The sequence below is a fragment of the Chiroxiphia lanceolata genome, chromosome Z, assembly GCF_009829145.1.
Source record: "Chiroxiphia lanceolata isolate bChiLan1 chromosome Z, bChiLan1.pri, whole genome shotgun sequence".
NCBI lineage: Eukaryota > Metazoa > Chordata > Aves > Passeriformes > Pipridae > Chiroxiphia > Chiroxiphia lanceolata.
In genome coordinates this window covers 41,108,050-41,124,576 of record NC_045671.1, presented here as the reverse complement: position 1 = coordinate 41,124,576, position 16,527 = coordinate 41,108,050, and the positions used below count along the sequence as shown (strand labels likewise).

The 16,527-nt window shown below is 41.9% G+C and overlaps 1 protein-coding gene and 1 long non-coding RNA gene across 5 annotated transcripts in view; one reads left to right on the top strand and one right to left on the bottom strand.

Moving 5' to 3' along the window:
- Nucleotides 1–1,972: 1,972 nt before the first annotated feature.
- On the bottom strand, nucleotides 1,973–9,405 carry LOC116780252. Of its 2 annotated transcripts, XR_004354396.1 has the most exons (3): nucleotides 9,292–9,405; nucleotides 6,096–6,279; nucleotides 1,973–2,238 (listed from the first exon to the last, which is right to left on the bottom strand). It is a non-coding gene; the product is annotated as an uncharacterized LOC116780252 (long non-coding RNA). The 2 variants fall into 2 exon arrangements; XR_004354395.1 differs by lacking the exon at nucleotides 9,292–9,405 and having other exon boundaries at nucleotides 6,096–8,172.
- Nucleotides 9,406–9,540: 135 nt separating this feature from the next.
- Nucleotides 9,541–16,527, top strand: part of SLC12A2 (solute carrier family 12 member 2) — a 60,007-nt gene continuing 53,020 nt past the window's right edge. Inside the window, exon 1 of one of the 3 annotated variants that reach the window (XM_032674913.1) lies at nucleotides 9,541–10,393. In XM_032674913.1, coding sequence (XP_032530804.1) covers nucleotides 9,893–10,393 — 501 coding nt within the window. In that variant the 5' untranslated portion in view covers nucleotides 9,541–9,892. The remainder of the gene's footprint in view (nucleotides 10,394–16,527) is intronic. The other 2 variants (XM_032674911.1, XM_032674912.1) reach the window with 2 other exon arrangements.

The following is a 16,527-nucleotide window of genomic DNA, read 5'->3' as shown; positions in this document are numbered from 1 at the left end:
TCATGCTTACTTAGAAGTATCATGTACAGCTGTCTTTACCAATGAATTTTCATAAACATTAAATTTCCTTAGATCTCCTGGAGACCATTCATTCAGGTCACCCTGATCTTATCCTGGGGAAAATAGTTCAAAAACATTTTTAATGATAGAAAGAAAAACATTTGGATTCCAGCCCTACATAAAGTTCTTTTAATAGAACTTTGGTGTAATGATTTTCAGAGATTAGTGATAAACTCTTTGAAAGGATGCAAGTGAGTCACTGTGTGAGCATTTAAAGACTTAATAGCATATACAAAAATACCCCAAGAAAAAAGAACACTTGAATATTTAGCATTGTTCAGGAATACAATATACAGCAACTTATCCTGGCAGCATATCTTTAAAAGTTACACAAAGGATCTACAACTAATATCTATAATGCAGTCTGTAGTTCTAAGTCTGAAAGCAATGGAAAAACAAGTGCATTGCTACAAACGTGTGTTTTCAGCTTCCACTACTTATAAGATTATAATGGATTTGACTGCCTCTGCTATTAATAATTTCCCAAATGAATCTGTGGGTGGAACAAAAATGTGGAAATGAAAACTGAGAGGATATTGTATGTTCAGGATAATCCACCTCCACTCTTATACAGTAGGTGCAATTTGAGCTGTCATCTTTCTATGCCTTAGTTTTCCCATTTGTAAAATGGTTCAAGTTAGTCTCTACTAGATATCTTCTACCACATTAATTCCTTTTTATTCCCACACTAATTTCCTGTTCTGAAGGTGAAAGGAGAAAAATAATTATGAAAAGTGCTTATGAACAAGCTTACCTGATTCCCTCTGAGTGGCTGCTCTCCAAAGGTTGGGTATGTGTGTGGGACACAATTCTTCTGTGCAGACACCCTCAAAGATGTGGTAAAGATGGATCTTCCCTGCATGGTCCCCCAGGATCCTCTCCTCTGATGCCAATCATACACCATAAGCATCAAAATTACATACCATACCTCCCCAAGTATTTGAATATTAATTGAAATTAAAGGGGTAAGAGAGGACACTGGTGGCATATAATAGAAGTAGTGTAATCCTCCTTTCCCATCACCTTAACTTCCTGAACATTTAAACTCTACAAACTCAAAAAGTAACATGAAAAAATATATAATGAATGGACAAACAACACTTTATGCTGCTGGCATAAAGAGACATTTAGTTTATCATATCAGAGGAGGACATTAGATTTCCAAACAATTAGACTTCTCCCTCCAGTCTGAACCACTTATTTTAAGCAGATATTTTACTCTACTTTGTCAAATAGCTTTATGGCACCTACCAGCAAGACCCTGAAGCTGGAAATTCTTCTTAGATTTCTGACCACCTTAGAAAGCATCCTAGAATTAATTAAAATCTGTCTTTCTGGCAAATTCAGTAGTAGAAAGGAATGAAAAATTCTTTCGTTGCAGGGACATGTAGCACACATGAATCTCTCTGGCAGTGCCTGCTCAGGTTCCCACTCTTATTAAAATGCATGTTAGAACTTCTGTTGATGAGTGGTAGATCCCAAATCTGACTCAAATTGATTTAACTTCTATAAGGTCAGCATACAAGACTTTGCAAGTTTAAACTGCTGTAAAGCTACATATAAGGAATCCACTGATTCCACACAAAATAACGCATATAAGGTATCATGGAGACATGACTGGCATCAAGTGACATCAGGCAGTAACCATGAAAAACTCTTTAATAAATGCTCAAGCTGATAGTTACACTTTAGAGGCAAATCATGATAGTTTGTGACATGAGAGACAGTCTGAACAGCTATGGTCAAAAACCAGTAAGATAAGCCAATATGAACCTGTCCGCATCACTTGGACTACAAAGGCTGTGAAAGCAAAATGCCATTCTACTGATTTCTGTAGTTTCCATTAGTTCTGGATTATTGTTTACAGGCATAAACTTAATTTGAAAATCTAGGATTTTCTAGATTTGCTGCCTTTTTTTTTTTTTTTTGGGAAAACTGTGTTATAGTCCTCAAATGGATCAACGTTTAAATCATCAGGTATGTCCATGGTGTATAGCTGAGCTCTGTGTGCATCTGCTTGCTGAGATCACGTCTCTGGCCTCAGTGCTGGCTAGACCCAGGGAGATGGAGCTGAGCAGCCTCACCTCTCCCTCTTCCAGGCTCTTGGATCCAGCAGGTTGTATTTGCTCACTTACTTGGTTTCCTATACTTCTTTTAGTCTTCTGTCCCTTCGCCAACCTGGCACTAAAAAACAAATAGTGATAGATGGTTCCTCGTAACAAAAATGCAGGAAAAAGTGCCTAAAATAATACATTATAATAAGGCAGGACAAAAACTAAGAGTTTTCAAAACAGTGAATGAAGTAGTCAGGTGAAAAAAAAAAAACTACAAAAGGATGACTGTAGCATAAATGATTGGTAACTTCCACTCCATTTCGATAATGAGTGTTTATAGAACATGAAATAAAAAAAAAATTAATGGACTGACTGTCATAATGCAAGAAGAATTAAAAGAAAAGGACTGAAAATTAATTGTGTGAGTAGAATGTGGTTGGCTGTCTTGAGCCTCTGGAAATACAGATATCTGTGGATACTGGTGGGCTGCTGGCCAACCCACCTCCTCCAGCTTCTTCACAAAATGGGTATTTGCTCCAAAGGACACACATTTCAGAAGATAATGAAAGGGAAACAAAGATGTGGAAGCTATTCTATCTTCAAGAAACATGATTAAGTAACCAAACCCAAAATACATCTCTTTGAAAAGGAAAAATGGGAAACAGCTACACCCCTGGAGGGTAAAGTATTTCCTCATCCCTGTATTCTGGCTATCTCATGACCATATCCAGACTACAATCTCCAGAAGCTTTATGTCTGAGATAGATTCCTGCCTGTAGATCCAAAGAGCGGAGAGATGAACCGAAGAAGTAACTGAGTCATGTGAAATCGACTTGATTCACAGAGGTGTCAGGAATAAAGTATCAGGACAGGTTCCTACTCCACAGAGAAATGAAATAGGATGATCTGTCATGCGATTGACTGTGAGCTCTGTCCTGAGATACTTGGCTGCATGGTTTGGATCAAGGTTAATACTCTGTAGTCTGGACTGAACAGTTACTGAGCATTCAGGCTGCCCACTTTACCTCAATGATACCCTGCAGCTTCATCTACTATAAAATTCCTTAGAGACTGAGACAAGTAGAAATTACTAAAACTAAAAACATAACAAAAAAATTCACAAAGAGTATAATTTTGCTTTGAAGAAACATTATACTGCACAAAAACATGTTTGCTGGCTTATTTATTTACATTTCCAGAATTGTTGCAATTACTTCATCTATATTCCCAAGTTATTCTTGGTGTATCTGCCTATAACCGCAGCAGTTTAAGATAACAAACTCCATCTCTCTTTGAAGAATTTCTTCTTCCTAACACATGTACAAACAAACTACAATTTTCAAATGCTGGGCAAAAAAAAAAAAAATGAATGAGTCAGACATTAAGTGCTCTGAATGATATGTGATAATTGAAGCTCATAATTATAAGGTCTTTGCATTTAATCTCACTGTGTCACATGTACACTTTGGCAGTGGTTTCTAGAGCCTGTGGGGCTTTACTGGTCTCAACTGGACTGATACGGGCACAGAATTAAAGGCAGTCTCTTGGATATGAAGACAACCAGAACTTTAAAGATAAACCAGCACCCTAAAACTAGACACAGAAACTCACAAACTCAGAGCAGGCAGCAGGTACTGAATATCCCTCCTCCAGCTACCAAAAATGCAAAAACCTTACATTTTTAGATGACATATACCCTCCATCTCACTCCTAAGTAAATACATTGCTGGCAGAGTATTAAAACTGAAGTCCTTTGAAGAAGTTATCCAAAAACAATCTTGCACGTCAGCCTTCAGAGAATGTTAGAAATACTGAAATTTTAGGCATGGCATCAATATGGAGGTGGTCCCACTATCACTAGGTCCATAAAAACAAAAACAGTGGAATATTGACGGCATACATGGATGGAGCAAAAGCGTGGTCGGAACAAGAAAGGCCCCCTGGAAAAGATTTTCCAGCACCACATCTGGCTGCCAGCAAACGGATTTAATTTCTGAGTGTCTTAATCACAGGATTTATCTGGCAGCCTCTCAAAAGTGTTGCTGCAATTACCTTTTTTTCTTGTAAGCTAGGATTAATGTAATACAAATACAAGTAAGTTGCCACCTGACAATACAGTATTTGTTAGGACTCCATCTAGGTTTCTTGGAAAAGAAAGACAGCATTACTTAAACACTGATTTGGATGAACACCTGTAATAATTATAAAGGACACAATAAGCAGCACAGGAGGACAATACAAATATTAACTCTGCCTCTATTTGCTACGGAACAGGAAGGAAAAAAAGAAGGAAGGGAAGAATATAAAAGAAAAAAAATGAAGGAAGGAAAAGGAGCAGTGATGTATCAGGCTGTGTGCAGGCTGGGAAAATGTGACATGGGATCGAGATGAAGAAACAACAATTTTAGATGCTAACAACAACTGTATCAAGGAACATCTGGGCAGATGATACACAAAAGGGGAAATAACCCTCATTATGGTTTAAGCAGCACAGGACCTGCTCTAAAATTTTAGCACTGAAGAACTGCACTGCAACAAGGACTACAGCTTGCCCTGCAGGCACAAGAAGTATACAAAACCGCAGAATCCAGCAGACCTAAGCTCAAAAAACAAACCCCCAAAATGAGTAAGCTGGTAAAGACAAAGTTGGCAAGGAGACCAAAACCAGCTAGGTTCTTACAGGTGCCAATTGCGGAAAAAAATAATTTTTGAGAGATGACAAATTTGTATCACCAACCAAGAATGTCTTGATAAAGGCTGAGAGGAAACTGGTGCAACCAAACAGCAGGAATAAGGCAAGCTACAAGAAGAAACCTTTTCCTTGGAAAACCTGAAGTGTCAAAATATAGTAAGCCTAAACCAGAACACATGATAAGCATGAAATGACTGACCAAACAGAACATACAGAAAAAAAAAAATTAGTAAGAAATCACCCCTTAGAAGCATCCGGAATAGCAAGCCTGTCTAGAAACTAAGGCCAATGGATGACAATGATATAAAAAGAGCTCTCAGGGAAGATAAGGCCCTATCAGGAACCAAAATGAATTCTTGTCATCTGCTTGCACTTTGGAAGAGGCAGGAGATGTTCCTCTGATGGAATCTTTTTGCAAGGAATGAATAGGAGGGATCTGCCTGAACAGTAACAAGGTAATATGTCCAAATGACACTCAGAAGCGCTAGAGGAAGTCAAGGATGAACCTGTTGAATTATTAACTCTGATGCACAGCATCTTAAAACCACAGTTTTGTGCCTGAGGACATGAACTTTGAAAACAGATACCCAGTTTTAATGATCTGAGGGGACACCTGTGGACTTGTGGATCTACAGGCTTGCGACTCTTGAGACCGCTCAAAAAGGCTCTGTTAGAACCAAAGAGATGCAAAGTGAGGAACAGTGTCCACAGGAGCAAGGACTTAAAATTAGAGTTCTTCTGCTTGGAAAAGAGGCAAATGGGAGAGAGATCTAGTCAAGATCTAAATGATTACCACAATCACAGTGTCATAAAATGTTTGCATTTTCCAGTGTTTTACATTGGTTATCAAATGAGGACTATAGTGTATCAGTTGAAGTTGGCAAATGGCATGTTCAAAGTCGAAAAGGATGCCTGCTGACTAAAACCAAGTCTGGGATTTTCAGTAATGCTTTTGCATCTTCGAGAGGACACTGAAACCCTCTACAGCTCCTCTCTCCTCTCTTTTTAGAAACAAAAAATTGCTAACGTTCTGTGGTAAATAATCTTGGCCAGAACAAGAGTAACTTATTGCTTACTTTTATTTAACGTGTTATCCTTTTGTTTTGTTCACCAACAATATCCAAACTCTACTGTGATAATGTTTTAAGTAGTGGTATGTCAGAAACCATTTAATTATGAGCCTTTTTTTTTTCTCAAAGTGTATTTTTTAGCATTGATGACATTTTAATTGGCAGTTAATGGGAATTTATGTGCCTTTTATTCTCCCTTACAGTTACAGATTCTCTTACTGTCTTTCCGTCTGGATGATGTGCTCTCCTCTCTCAGGGCTTCTCTGTGCACCATTTTCTCTCTTTGCACCCACTTCCCTCTTCCTTCTTCTAAAGAGGAACTTCTTGAAGCCTGAAGTGCAAAGCTTTGATCGTCCTCAGCATGAGCACGGCCAACCTCATCACTGGATCTGGGGATTCACAACTGTGGGACATGTTAAACTTTTGAGCATTGCATTGCAATAATATGAATGCAGACCAAAGAGGAACTAACACCATGCAGACACAGTCAACACACATGTAGAATGCTCTTTAAAGTAGCTAAATGCCATAATCCCATCATCACGAACCCATGGGATTCCACAAGCTGCTTTCCTCCTCTGTTTTTACAGGGAACTGACAGAAATCACCCTTTCCAAGTCTAAACTGTTTCCAAACACCTTATCATACGATATTCTATGCAGATGTTGGTCAAGAAGTGTTTATGTCTGCCAATAAAAATGTTCCAGTGGATTTTGTTTGTGTTTCACCTGCTGTTTGGGTGCTGTTTGCTTTCAGTTCTGAACAAAAATCTTTTATTCTGACTCGTTCTCTTCATCATCCACTGTCTTTCAAACAAAGTATTTAAAATGTCAGCACAGCTTGATATTTTATTTTCCACTTCACACACAGATTATTTTTCTTTACATTCTGAAAATTTGCCAAATTCTCTATTTTTTAAAACTTTTATTTTTTTTTTAAATTTTGAGCGAATCAAGGAATTTCTCAAACTATTTTGAATTATAAGATTTTTATTGGTTTTTTTTTTCTAGAACAGTGTTTGAAAAATCTGCCAAAGCATCTTCAGCTTTTTTTAGGCATATACACATCCCTAAAATTTAAATACTTCTTCCTCTAACTAACTGTTATGGAAAAGCAAGCTTTGTTTTACAGCTCCAGTCCTTTTCTGTTGGATTATGTCACCAGGTTTGTTGTTAATTGAAATAAAACAGCAGAGAAGCGTTGAGTTAGAAAATGGATGTTGGCACTCAGACTTTGCTAGGCAGAGGGGGAAAATATACAAAACTGCACACTAGGGAAAAAAGAGGTTTGGAACCAAGAAATACCAACTATAATGTCATTGAAATAAAGAGGCACCATTGCTCTAGAGGCCTAACTGAAGTGAACGTTTGCTAAATGATTTTTACCACCTAAGCAGTGTTTTGAAGACACAGCCCCCTTCTGATATTCTGTGAGATACAGCCTTCAAGTATAAATACAAAAAAATACACAATGAAAATCATTGATGAGTCCCTGCTTAATTTCTGACTATGGAAGCTGAAGCATTTGACTCACATCTGAGGTTTCTTTTCACACCCTCAGAGCCTATGCTTTAATGGATTATCCAGGCACTTTTATTCCAGTAAGAGTAGGGAGGCAGAATGACCCCACTTTTCAGATTAAAGACCTGTATATACTTTTGAAGAAAGAATGAGCTCTAAAAGGATAGGGATGAAAAACTGCAGCAGAAAAAGACATTACTGACAGTAGATCTATTATGCAAGTGGTTTTTACAGTACACTTGGCAGAGATCTGGAAGCTGGAAGGTGAAAAGGGGGATTTGTGGTGTGTGTGAGGGAATCTGGGGGTGCGTGAAGGGTATGGGGGGTATTTGAGGGGGTCTGGGGCCAACGAGGATGGTACAGGGGGTGAAGCATCTCTCTTACGAGTAAAGCCGAAGCAAGCTGGGCCTGTTCAGCCTCAAGAACAGACAGCTGAGGAGGGACCTCATCAATGTGTATAAATATCTGAGGGGGGGTTGCCAAGAAGATGGAGCCTGGCTCCTCTTGGTGGTGCCAAACAACAGAACACAAGAGACAATGGACAGAAACTGATGCCTAGGAAGTTCCACCTCTACATGAAGAAGAACTTCACTGTGTGGGTGACCGTGCACTGGAACAGACTGCACAGAGAGCATGTGGAGTCTCCCTCACTGGAGATATTCCAAAACTGTCAGGACACAGTCCCATGCCATGTGTTCTGGGATGACCCTGCTGGAGCAGGGAGGTGGGACCAGCTAAGCCACTGTGGTCCCTTCCAACCTGAACCATTCTGGGATTCTGTGGGGTGTTTGAGGGGGAGCAGGGGGTGTGTGAGGGATGGGGGTGTGTGTGAGGGGGTCCAAGGGGTATGTGAGAAGGTACCTGAGGTGTGTGAGAGGGGTCAAGGGGTGTGTGATGGACCGAGGTGTGTGTGAGGGACCCTGGGGGTGTTTCAGGGGTCCAGGGGTGTTTGGGAGTCCAGAGGTGTTTTAGGGACTGGGATGTCTGTGAGGAGATGCTGGGGTGTATGTGAGGGACTGGTATGTGTGAAGGAGTCTGAGGGTGTGTGTCAGAGACCAGGGTGTGCATAAGTGGTTTCAAAGGGCATGTGAGGAGTTCAGGGCATGTCTGAGCATCCAGGAGTGTCTGAATGGTTTTGGAGGGTTTGGGTCCAGGGGGTATGTAAGGGAATGGGGGGAGGTGTGAGTAACAAGTGTGTGATGGGACCAAGAGATGAGGGGTCCGGGGTGTATGTGAGGGGTCCAGGTGTGTGTGAGGGGCCAGGGTGTGTATGAGGCACTGGGCTGTGCGTGATGGGGTTCAGGGTGTATCTGAGGGGTCTGGGGGGTGTGTGAAGGGTCTGGGCAGTGTGTGAGGCGGTTTGGAGGGTTTCTGAGGGGTCTGGGAGTGTCTGAGGGGTCTGGGAGCATCTGAGGTGTTCAGGGTGTGTGTGAGGGGCATCAAGGAGTGTACAAGGGCATTCACAGGGAGCCTGAGAGAACCAGTTTTGTGAGGGAGACCTGGCGGGCTGTGAGGAGGTCCGGGGATGTGTGAGGTACTGGGGTTGCGTGAGGGACTGGGGTTGTGTGAGGGGATTTAGGGGTCTGTGTGAGGGACTGGGGTTGTGTACAGGGGTCCAGGATGTGTGAGAGGGTTCAGGGTGTGTCTGAAGGGTCCGGGGTGTGTGTGAGGGACCAGGGGTGGTGTGGGTGAGATCGGGGGTGCATGAGGGGGTTCGGGGGGTGCCTGAGAGGACCGAGGATCTTGTGACGGGGATCGGGGGTGTCTGAGGGGTCCAGGGGAGTGTGTGAGGGAGATCGGGCATGTGAGAGGGGTTCGGGCTGCGTGTGAGGGACTTGAGGTTGAGTGAGGGGTCCGGGCGGTGTGTGAGGGGGTCGGGGATGTGTGTGAGGTACCGGGGTATCAGGGACCGGCAGTATGTGAGGGGGTCCGGGGTGTGTGAGGGAGTCCAGGGTGTGTCAGAGGGATCCGAGAGGGGCGTAACGGACCAGCCGTACCGACCGGCCGCCGCCGCCCGGCTCTCGCGAGACGTGGCGTCGGCCAGGGGGCTGTGCCGGGCGGGAGCGCGGCGCGGCCCCCCACCGCTCCCGTCTTCTCTCCTCCCAGCGGCGCCGCGGGGCGGATGCGGCGGGGCCGCCATAGTGCGGGCGGGAGGAGGTGCCGCCGCCGTCCGCCCGAGGACGCGCTACCGCCACTCCCTCCGCCGCAGCCGGGAGCGGGCGGAGCCTGCGCGGCGCCGCCGGTTTTATCCCCAGCATCCCTCCCTCCGCGCCAGCGGCGCAAGCTGAGCGCGCTCCTGCCCGGGCACAGCGGCATCGGGCGGGAGGGACCGGAGGCGCCGTCACCGTCACCTGGCGTTGCGGTGGGGGCGGGCCGCGCCGCTGTGTCTGCACTAGCCCCGGGGTGCTGCTCGGGCGCTTTAAAGCTGCGGGAACCGCCTGCGGGGGCTGCAGCAGCAGCGGCGTTCGGAGCAGCGGAGCGAGGGGGAAGGAAGGCATGGAGGGCAAGCAGGCGGCGCCGGCGTCTGCGAGCGATGAGGGCGCCAAGGATGCGCTGGGCAGAGCGCTGGGTCCCACGCCGAGCCAGAGCCGCTTCCAGGTGGACTTGGTGGCCGAGGGGCCCCGCAAAGCGGGCGGGGACGTCGGCGCGGCGGGGAAGGGCGGCGAGGAAGCCAAGGGTAGGTTTCGCGTGAACTTCGTGGACCCGTCGGCCGGCGGCGAGAGCCCAGGCGAGCCCGGCGGGGGCGGCTCGGAGAGCGGCAATGTTAGCGGCGTCCAGAACGGCGGCGACACGGTGATGAGCGAGGGCAGCCTGCACTCGGGCGGGCACCACCACTACTACTATGACACCCACACCAACACCTACTACCTGCGCACCTTCGGCCACAACACCATGGACGCCGTGCCCCGCATCGACCACTACCGCCACACGGCCGCCGACCTGGGCGAGAAGCTGCTCCGGCCCAGCCTGGCCGAGCTGCATGATGAGCTGGACAAGGTGAGAGAGCGGCCCCCCGGGAGCGAGAAAAAAGCTAAAAAAAAAAAAAAAAGGAGAAGCTAAATCTCGTCCAGCCTCAGGGAGGCGCAGACAACGCGGATACATCGCTGGCGCCTCGGTTTTATTATTTATTATTTTTTATTTATTCGTTTCGTGACGCCACCCCCCCATCCCCACGTATTTTTGGGAGATGGTTCCCCCCCCAGTGCGAGAGGTGTTTAGAGATGTAGGTCTGTTCGCAGCCGAGCAGGTTTTCCACTTCCATATCGCCTCCGGCAGATAGGGAATTAATTCCCTATTTGGGGAAGACTGGGCGCTTGCCATAGGTATTAGTCTGGGAAGGGAACTGGAAATGCTCGGAAGAGACGCTTAAAATAAAAAAAAAGTCAAAAAAATAAGGATGCTCCTCCTATTTATCAGCAGCTGGAGGTTTGTGTCCAAGCATCTGCAGATCTGCATCTGATCGGATTCAGATCAGATGCTGCAGGATCCGCACAGGCACAGATTCTGAACGAGCCTTTCCAGGGGTGCTGAGCGGCCCCATTGTCGGTGTCAGGGCTTCAGACCTCAAGCTTTTTCTATTTCGGACTACTAAGTCGGTGTGTTATTCGGGGTGGGTTACAGTGGAAGCTGTTTTTGTGTTGCAGGCTGTCTTGGTTAAAAGGCCAGCTTTAGCTGAACGTAGAATTAACTTAATGCATTTTTTTTAAACTACCATGATTAAATTAAAGCCAGATAAACCTACTGCAGTGCTTTTGCCTCGCAGGTTTTTGCTGCGCTCCAAGAAGCCCATGTTCCAGCGGGGTTTTTCAGCTGGGTTTAGAGAAAACAAAGAAGCATGTGGGCCACGTCCCAGTGAAGAATATTTTGTTTCCAGAACTTTTTTCGTCTCAGCTTTCACTTCTTATAGGTGGAGTTCCATGGGGAAAGTCTGTTCTTGCCAGACTTTCACACCATTATTAGGCTGTTCAGTACTGGTTTGGGTTGGGTTTTTTCGTTTGTTTTTTGAGGAGGTTGTGGTGATTGTTTTAAGTCCATTTTTTGAAACTGACTCTTGATAGGAATAATTGTTGGATGTATTATAGAGATACTTCCTTGTGGCATCTAAGATTAATTCTCCAAATAACTGCTACCTGTAACAGCAAGTTACTCCTGCCTTCCAAGTCCCCTTCTGATGGAGTTAAATGATGTTCTGTAGTCTGATTTTAAGTTAGTATAAAATAGAAATTGGCAATTACTCTCTTGTGCATGGACTAGGTGTGATATAAATAGAACACACATATGTGTGCTCATAATATATGTGAAAACATAGCGATTTCCTGCCCCCTTCCCTGAATTTCTGACTTCTGGCCGTGATGGGACGCCCGGGTGTTTGGATACTCCGCACTGTAAGCAGAACATTGCTTAAGCTTGGCAGGTAGGTTTTTTGGTGTATTTAGGTTGCAGCAATCATGAAAGCTTTTTGACACCATTAAGAAATTCGAATGCAGATTCTAATGTATTCTGGAACTGTAATTTCTAAAATGGTGATATCTTCATTAAGAGGAAGCTCATGGCAAGCAATTTTCTTTGTAGTTTGTGGCATAGAGGAGTGGTAGACAACCTAATTACAGGATCATTATCAAAACAGTTTCATTGTGAGCATTAATTAAGTCAAATCATTAATTTCTTAAATGTCATTAATTTGGTGTGCAATGTGGATAAATGTATACATGAAGATTTTTTTTTTTTTCCTTAAAAGTCATGCCCTGTCTGCTGTGGGGTCCTCCCCACCTCAAAAAAAAAAAATATTGGGGATAGAATATGCATTTTTGGTTGCATTTGCTGTCTAGTGTCAATTTTAAAAAGGGTCACAAGTATAAACTTCAGAATTTGAGTTGAAGTTCAATGGAGTAACACAGCTATTCTGTTGTAGGGTGTTTAATTTCCAAAGCAGTTCATCTATTAGCAGCAATTTAGGCTTATATGAAGAGGAGAAGCCATTATTTCTGCTTCCAACTTAGCAAGACATTTTCCAAGGTGAAGTTAAGAACATAAAAAAGCTTTTAATAAGGGTGTGTCATGCATACTAATAGCACTGGATACCTACATTTCTCCCAATCTCAGGGGTATGAAATACATCTCTGATTATGTACTTGATTTCTGGACACAGTGCTGATAACTCTTAAATCAAGAGGGTACTGTACTTGATGTTCACAAAGCTATTGTGCTTTTTTTGCTGTTTTCAGGGGGGCTTATTGTCTCCATGCCCGAAGTGACTTCAGTTCCTGCTGACTAACAGTAGTGGTCTCTACTGCTAAATAATGCAGTGCATTAAAGAAGATATTTTCAGTAACTGGAAGGGTTAAGATCGCTCTTTTCATACTAATTTAACAGGTACAGCATGTCTGTAAAGGGCAGCTGGTACAAACATCTCCATACCCTTATATAAAGTTTACTCTGTGTGAATACCTATTGTTGTGCCTGTGCTCTTGACCCAGGGAATCAAGGTTGGCAGTGACTTTGTGTTAATCCAAAACTTTTCACTGTCAATGTGGTTCACTGCTTTGAATGTAGCAATTTCACCTTGCAGTTAGAGTTTGTGCTATTCTGTTTGCTTTCAATAGGTAAATAAATGTCAGGGAGTGTTGGAGCATTGTTGATGCTGGTGCCAGTTAAAGAAAAAAATTTTTTTTCACTTAGGTTTCTTTACAAAGGTTCATTATGTCTAACTCTTCTACTGATTCTGTTCTCACAGAAAAGCACTGTTGGAAGAAGATGCACTGTTTGAGGAAGATGCACGTACATGTACGCAAGGGGTACCATTTCTCAAGGGTTTGTCTTGCAGTCCGGGCAGGATAGGTCATTCCAACAGTGGCTGTTCTAACAGAAAAGAGATTGCTCTTGAATCTGGTTTTGTAAACATGGCTGGGTGATGCTGCAGTACTCTGAGGTGGATGAATTGCATAATGTTGATCTTGGTAGATCATTTTAAATTTCAAGGGAGGGGGTCTTGTTTTAATATGTCATTGGCTGCCAAGTATGTCATAGCCAAGATGATCAATCTGTTCCTGACCCAGGTGGTGTGCATTAATCTTACTCTGCCTTAGAGAGATGGTAGAGGGAATTTTGTGATGGGGTTACGATTGCTTATGTCATAGATGAGGGGGATGCTTTGGTCTCCAGAGATGCAGAGGTGAGAGGGTGTTTATTAGCAAAGAAGTAGGAGGGGAACCAGCATACTGTGACACGACAGGCAGGTTTTTGTTGCAGTTGTGGTGTCCCCTACCCTCCAGAGGGAATCTGCCTCCAGACAGTAGGGAAGAGTAAAAGCATCCTTGCTTTTCTTAATTTTCTTAATTTTCTTTTTTTCTTAATTTTCTTTTTTTCTTAATTTTCTTTTTTTCTTAATTTTCTTTTTTTCTTAATTTTCTTTTTTTCTTAATTTTCTTTTTTTCTAATTTTCTTTTTTTCTTAATTTTCTTTTTTTCTTAATTTTCTTTTTTTTCTTAATTTCTTTTTTTCTTAATTTTCTTTTTTTCTTAATTTTCTTTTTTTCTTAATTTTTCTTTTTTTTCCTTAATTTTCTTTTTTTCTTAATTTTCTTTTTTTCTTAATTTTCTTTTTTTCTTAATTTCTTTTTTTCTTAATTTTCTCATTTATTTCTTAATTTTCTTTTTTCTTCATTTTCTTTTTTTCTTAATTTTCTTTTTTTCTTAATTTTCTTTTTTTCTTAATTTTCTTTTTTTCTTAATTTTCTTTTTTTCTTAATTTTCTTTTTTTCTTAATTTTCTTTTTTTCTTAATTTTCTTTTTTTCTTAATTTTCTTTTTTTCTTAATTTTCTTTTTTTCTTAATTTTCTTTTTTTCTTAATTTTCTTTTTTTCTTAATTTTCTTTTTTTCTTAATTTTCTTTTTTTCCTGTCTTACAGTTTAGAAATATCTGTTTTGCCTGGGTCAGCTACACATGTACGTAAAAATACAGCCTGTAGAAGGCATTCCACCTGCCCTTATGTTCCTAAGTTTATCAGTTACCATGGCATAATGTCACAGACCTGGTTTTGAAAGGGGTCTACTCATAAAGTATTCAGAATTGCACAGTGTCATCCGCTGCTATGCTTTAATTTATGATTTTTCTGTATAGAATTGAATGAATTGTGGTGCTTTTTGGTATTTTTTTTTTTAAGACTAAACTTTGCTGTATGTCAGTGATTCTAATATGAGCTTTGTGCCAGCCCTCGCAGCTGCGTTGAGTGGATCCGGTGTGAACCAAGCCCTCTACTGGCAGCTCTGCTCTGTTGTTGGTTAAATACTCAGCGAGAGCACTGACAGGCTCACAAGGTAGTGATCTCAGAGGAAGATCTTCACACCACTTCTACCCCCCCGGCTCAAATTATAAAGCAAAACAAAAAGAAATCCAAAGGCATTTAAAAACACGAGTGTGTTTTGCTTCCTCCTGCATAAAAATCTGTGCACCTGTCATCTGAATTTGGAGACAGAAGTAAGAAAGAAGGCATTACTGATAGTCTTGATGCAGAATTGAGGGGGGGTTTTTTGTTTGTTTTCACTGAAGTTGGATGACTATAAATTCTTTAAATTGTCTTTCTGGCTTAGATTAGTATTTTCTCAAACATTGTTGTTTTCCATCTTACTTAAAATGTTTAACATAAGTGAAAAGGTTCTGTATGGCACTACTTTTTAACAGAATGTATTCTGTCTTGAAAATGTTAAACAACTGCTGCACGTCTAATATTTATTTTTATTTTCTTTCAGTTCTTGGTTTGTCTGCTTGGGTCTCTAAAGAAAGCAGAACTCAGCTAAAGCTGCATAAAAAGCTAAAAGCTGATTCTAGGTCATCAGATTAGCTGACCATAATAATTATGTAAGGTCTGTATCTAAAAGCTCCTTCCTCCCCTCTCCCAGAAGACTGAGACCCCCTTGCAGATTGTTTTTACTGCACTTCCTTGCTGAATCTTTTTTGGTGTCTATAGGTCTCTTATTTCCCGAGTCCCTGTGATTTTTTTGATTCTGATAGCTTTTCTTTCTTGCTGTCCTTCATATATGTGAGCAGAATTCAGACTTTCTTTCTGAACTTCACTGTACTAAAATAAAACAAGAAACTCTTAGTCTTGCTCTCTGCGATCTTGGGATATTCCAGAAGCCTATAATTTGTAATTGTACTCCCTTACAGCACTGATCTTAATGTGCTTGTACTCAGATGAGGCTTTACTGACACCATCCAAAGTGATGTTTTTACACTTTTTTAATCCATGTGGAAAATCCTCACTTTGCTTGTATTTTATGAGGGCTGTGTATAATTTGTATTTTTACATTTCTTGATGCTTGTATCTCTGTGAGAAGTTTCCAGTCCAAAACACCTGTGGAATACTGAAACACTTGAAACTGTCCTCAGCAAACTGCTACTACTGTTCTTACTACTTTGTTTTTGTCCCAGAGAAGCTGGAAATAAATGAACCCTGCTCACAGTTTATAGTTTCGGAGCACAAGTTTAGACTCCTACTGAAAGGGGTGAACTTTTTTACCCTCATAGGTCTTAGCTGGTTCTGGGAGGTGATCTGGTTTATAGAAAGCCAACACCCCCTCAGCTGCAAAATCTTACATTAGATGTGGTGATTCAGTTCCCTGATCCAGTACTCCAGTGATGTCCACAGTACTTCAACCGCACACTTGTATCAATAAAAAAGTTCAGGTGTGCACTCCTAATATGCGTGTATTTATTTACTTAAAAATTTTATATATGTGTACTACTGTACAAGTATTGTGTATGATACAAAGTAAACTTCAAGAATTATATAAAAATAAAAATATTTTTTATCTTTATTAACGTCATGCAAAAGAACCTGAAAGAACAGCACTAACTTCTCTCTAGATGGATGCCTTTTTTTTCAGCATAACATATTTCAGAACTGGTTAAAGGGGAAGGTGCAGCAGAATAAATCTTCAGATTAACTTTTTCCCATTTGGTACCGCACTTGATTAGACCTCAGATAATTTTCATTCTTGAAGAACATTCTTGCAGAGGAGGAGCTTGGCAAGATCAGTATCTTGGAGTAATTTACACCAGTGTACCACATCTTCTATTGAATTCTTCAGATTTTTTCCAAAGCCTCATATGATATCCATTCATGAGCAACC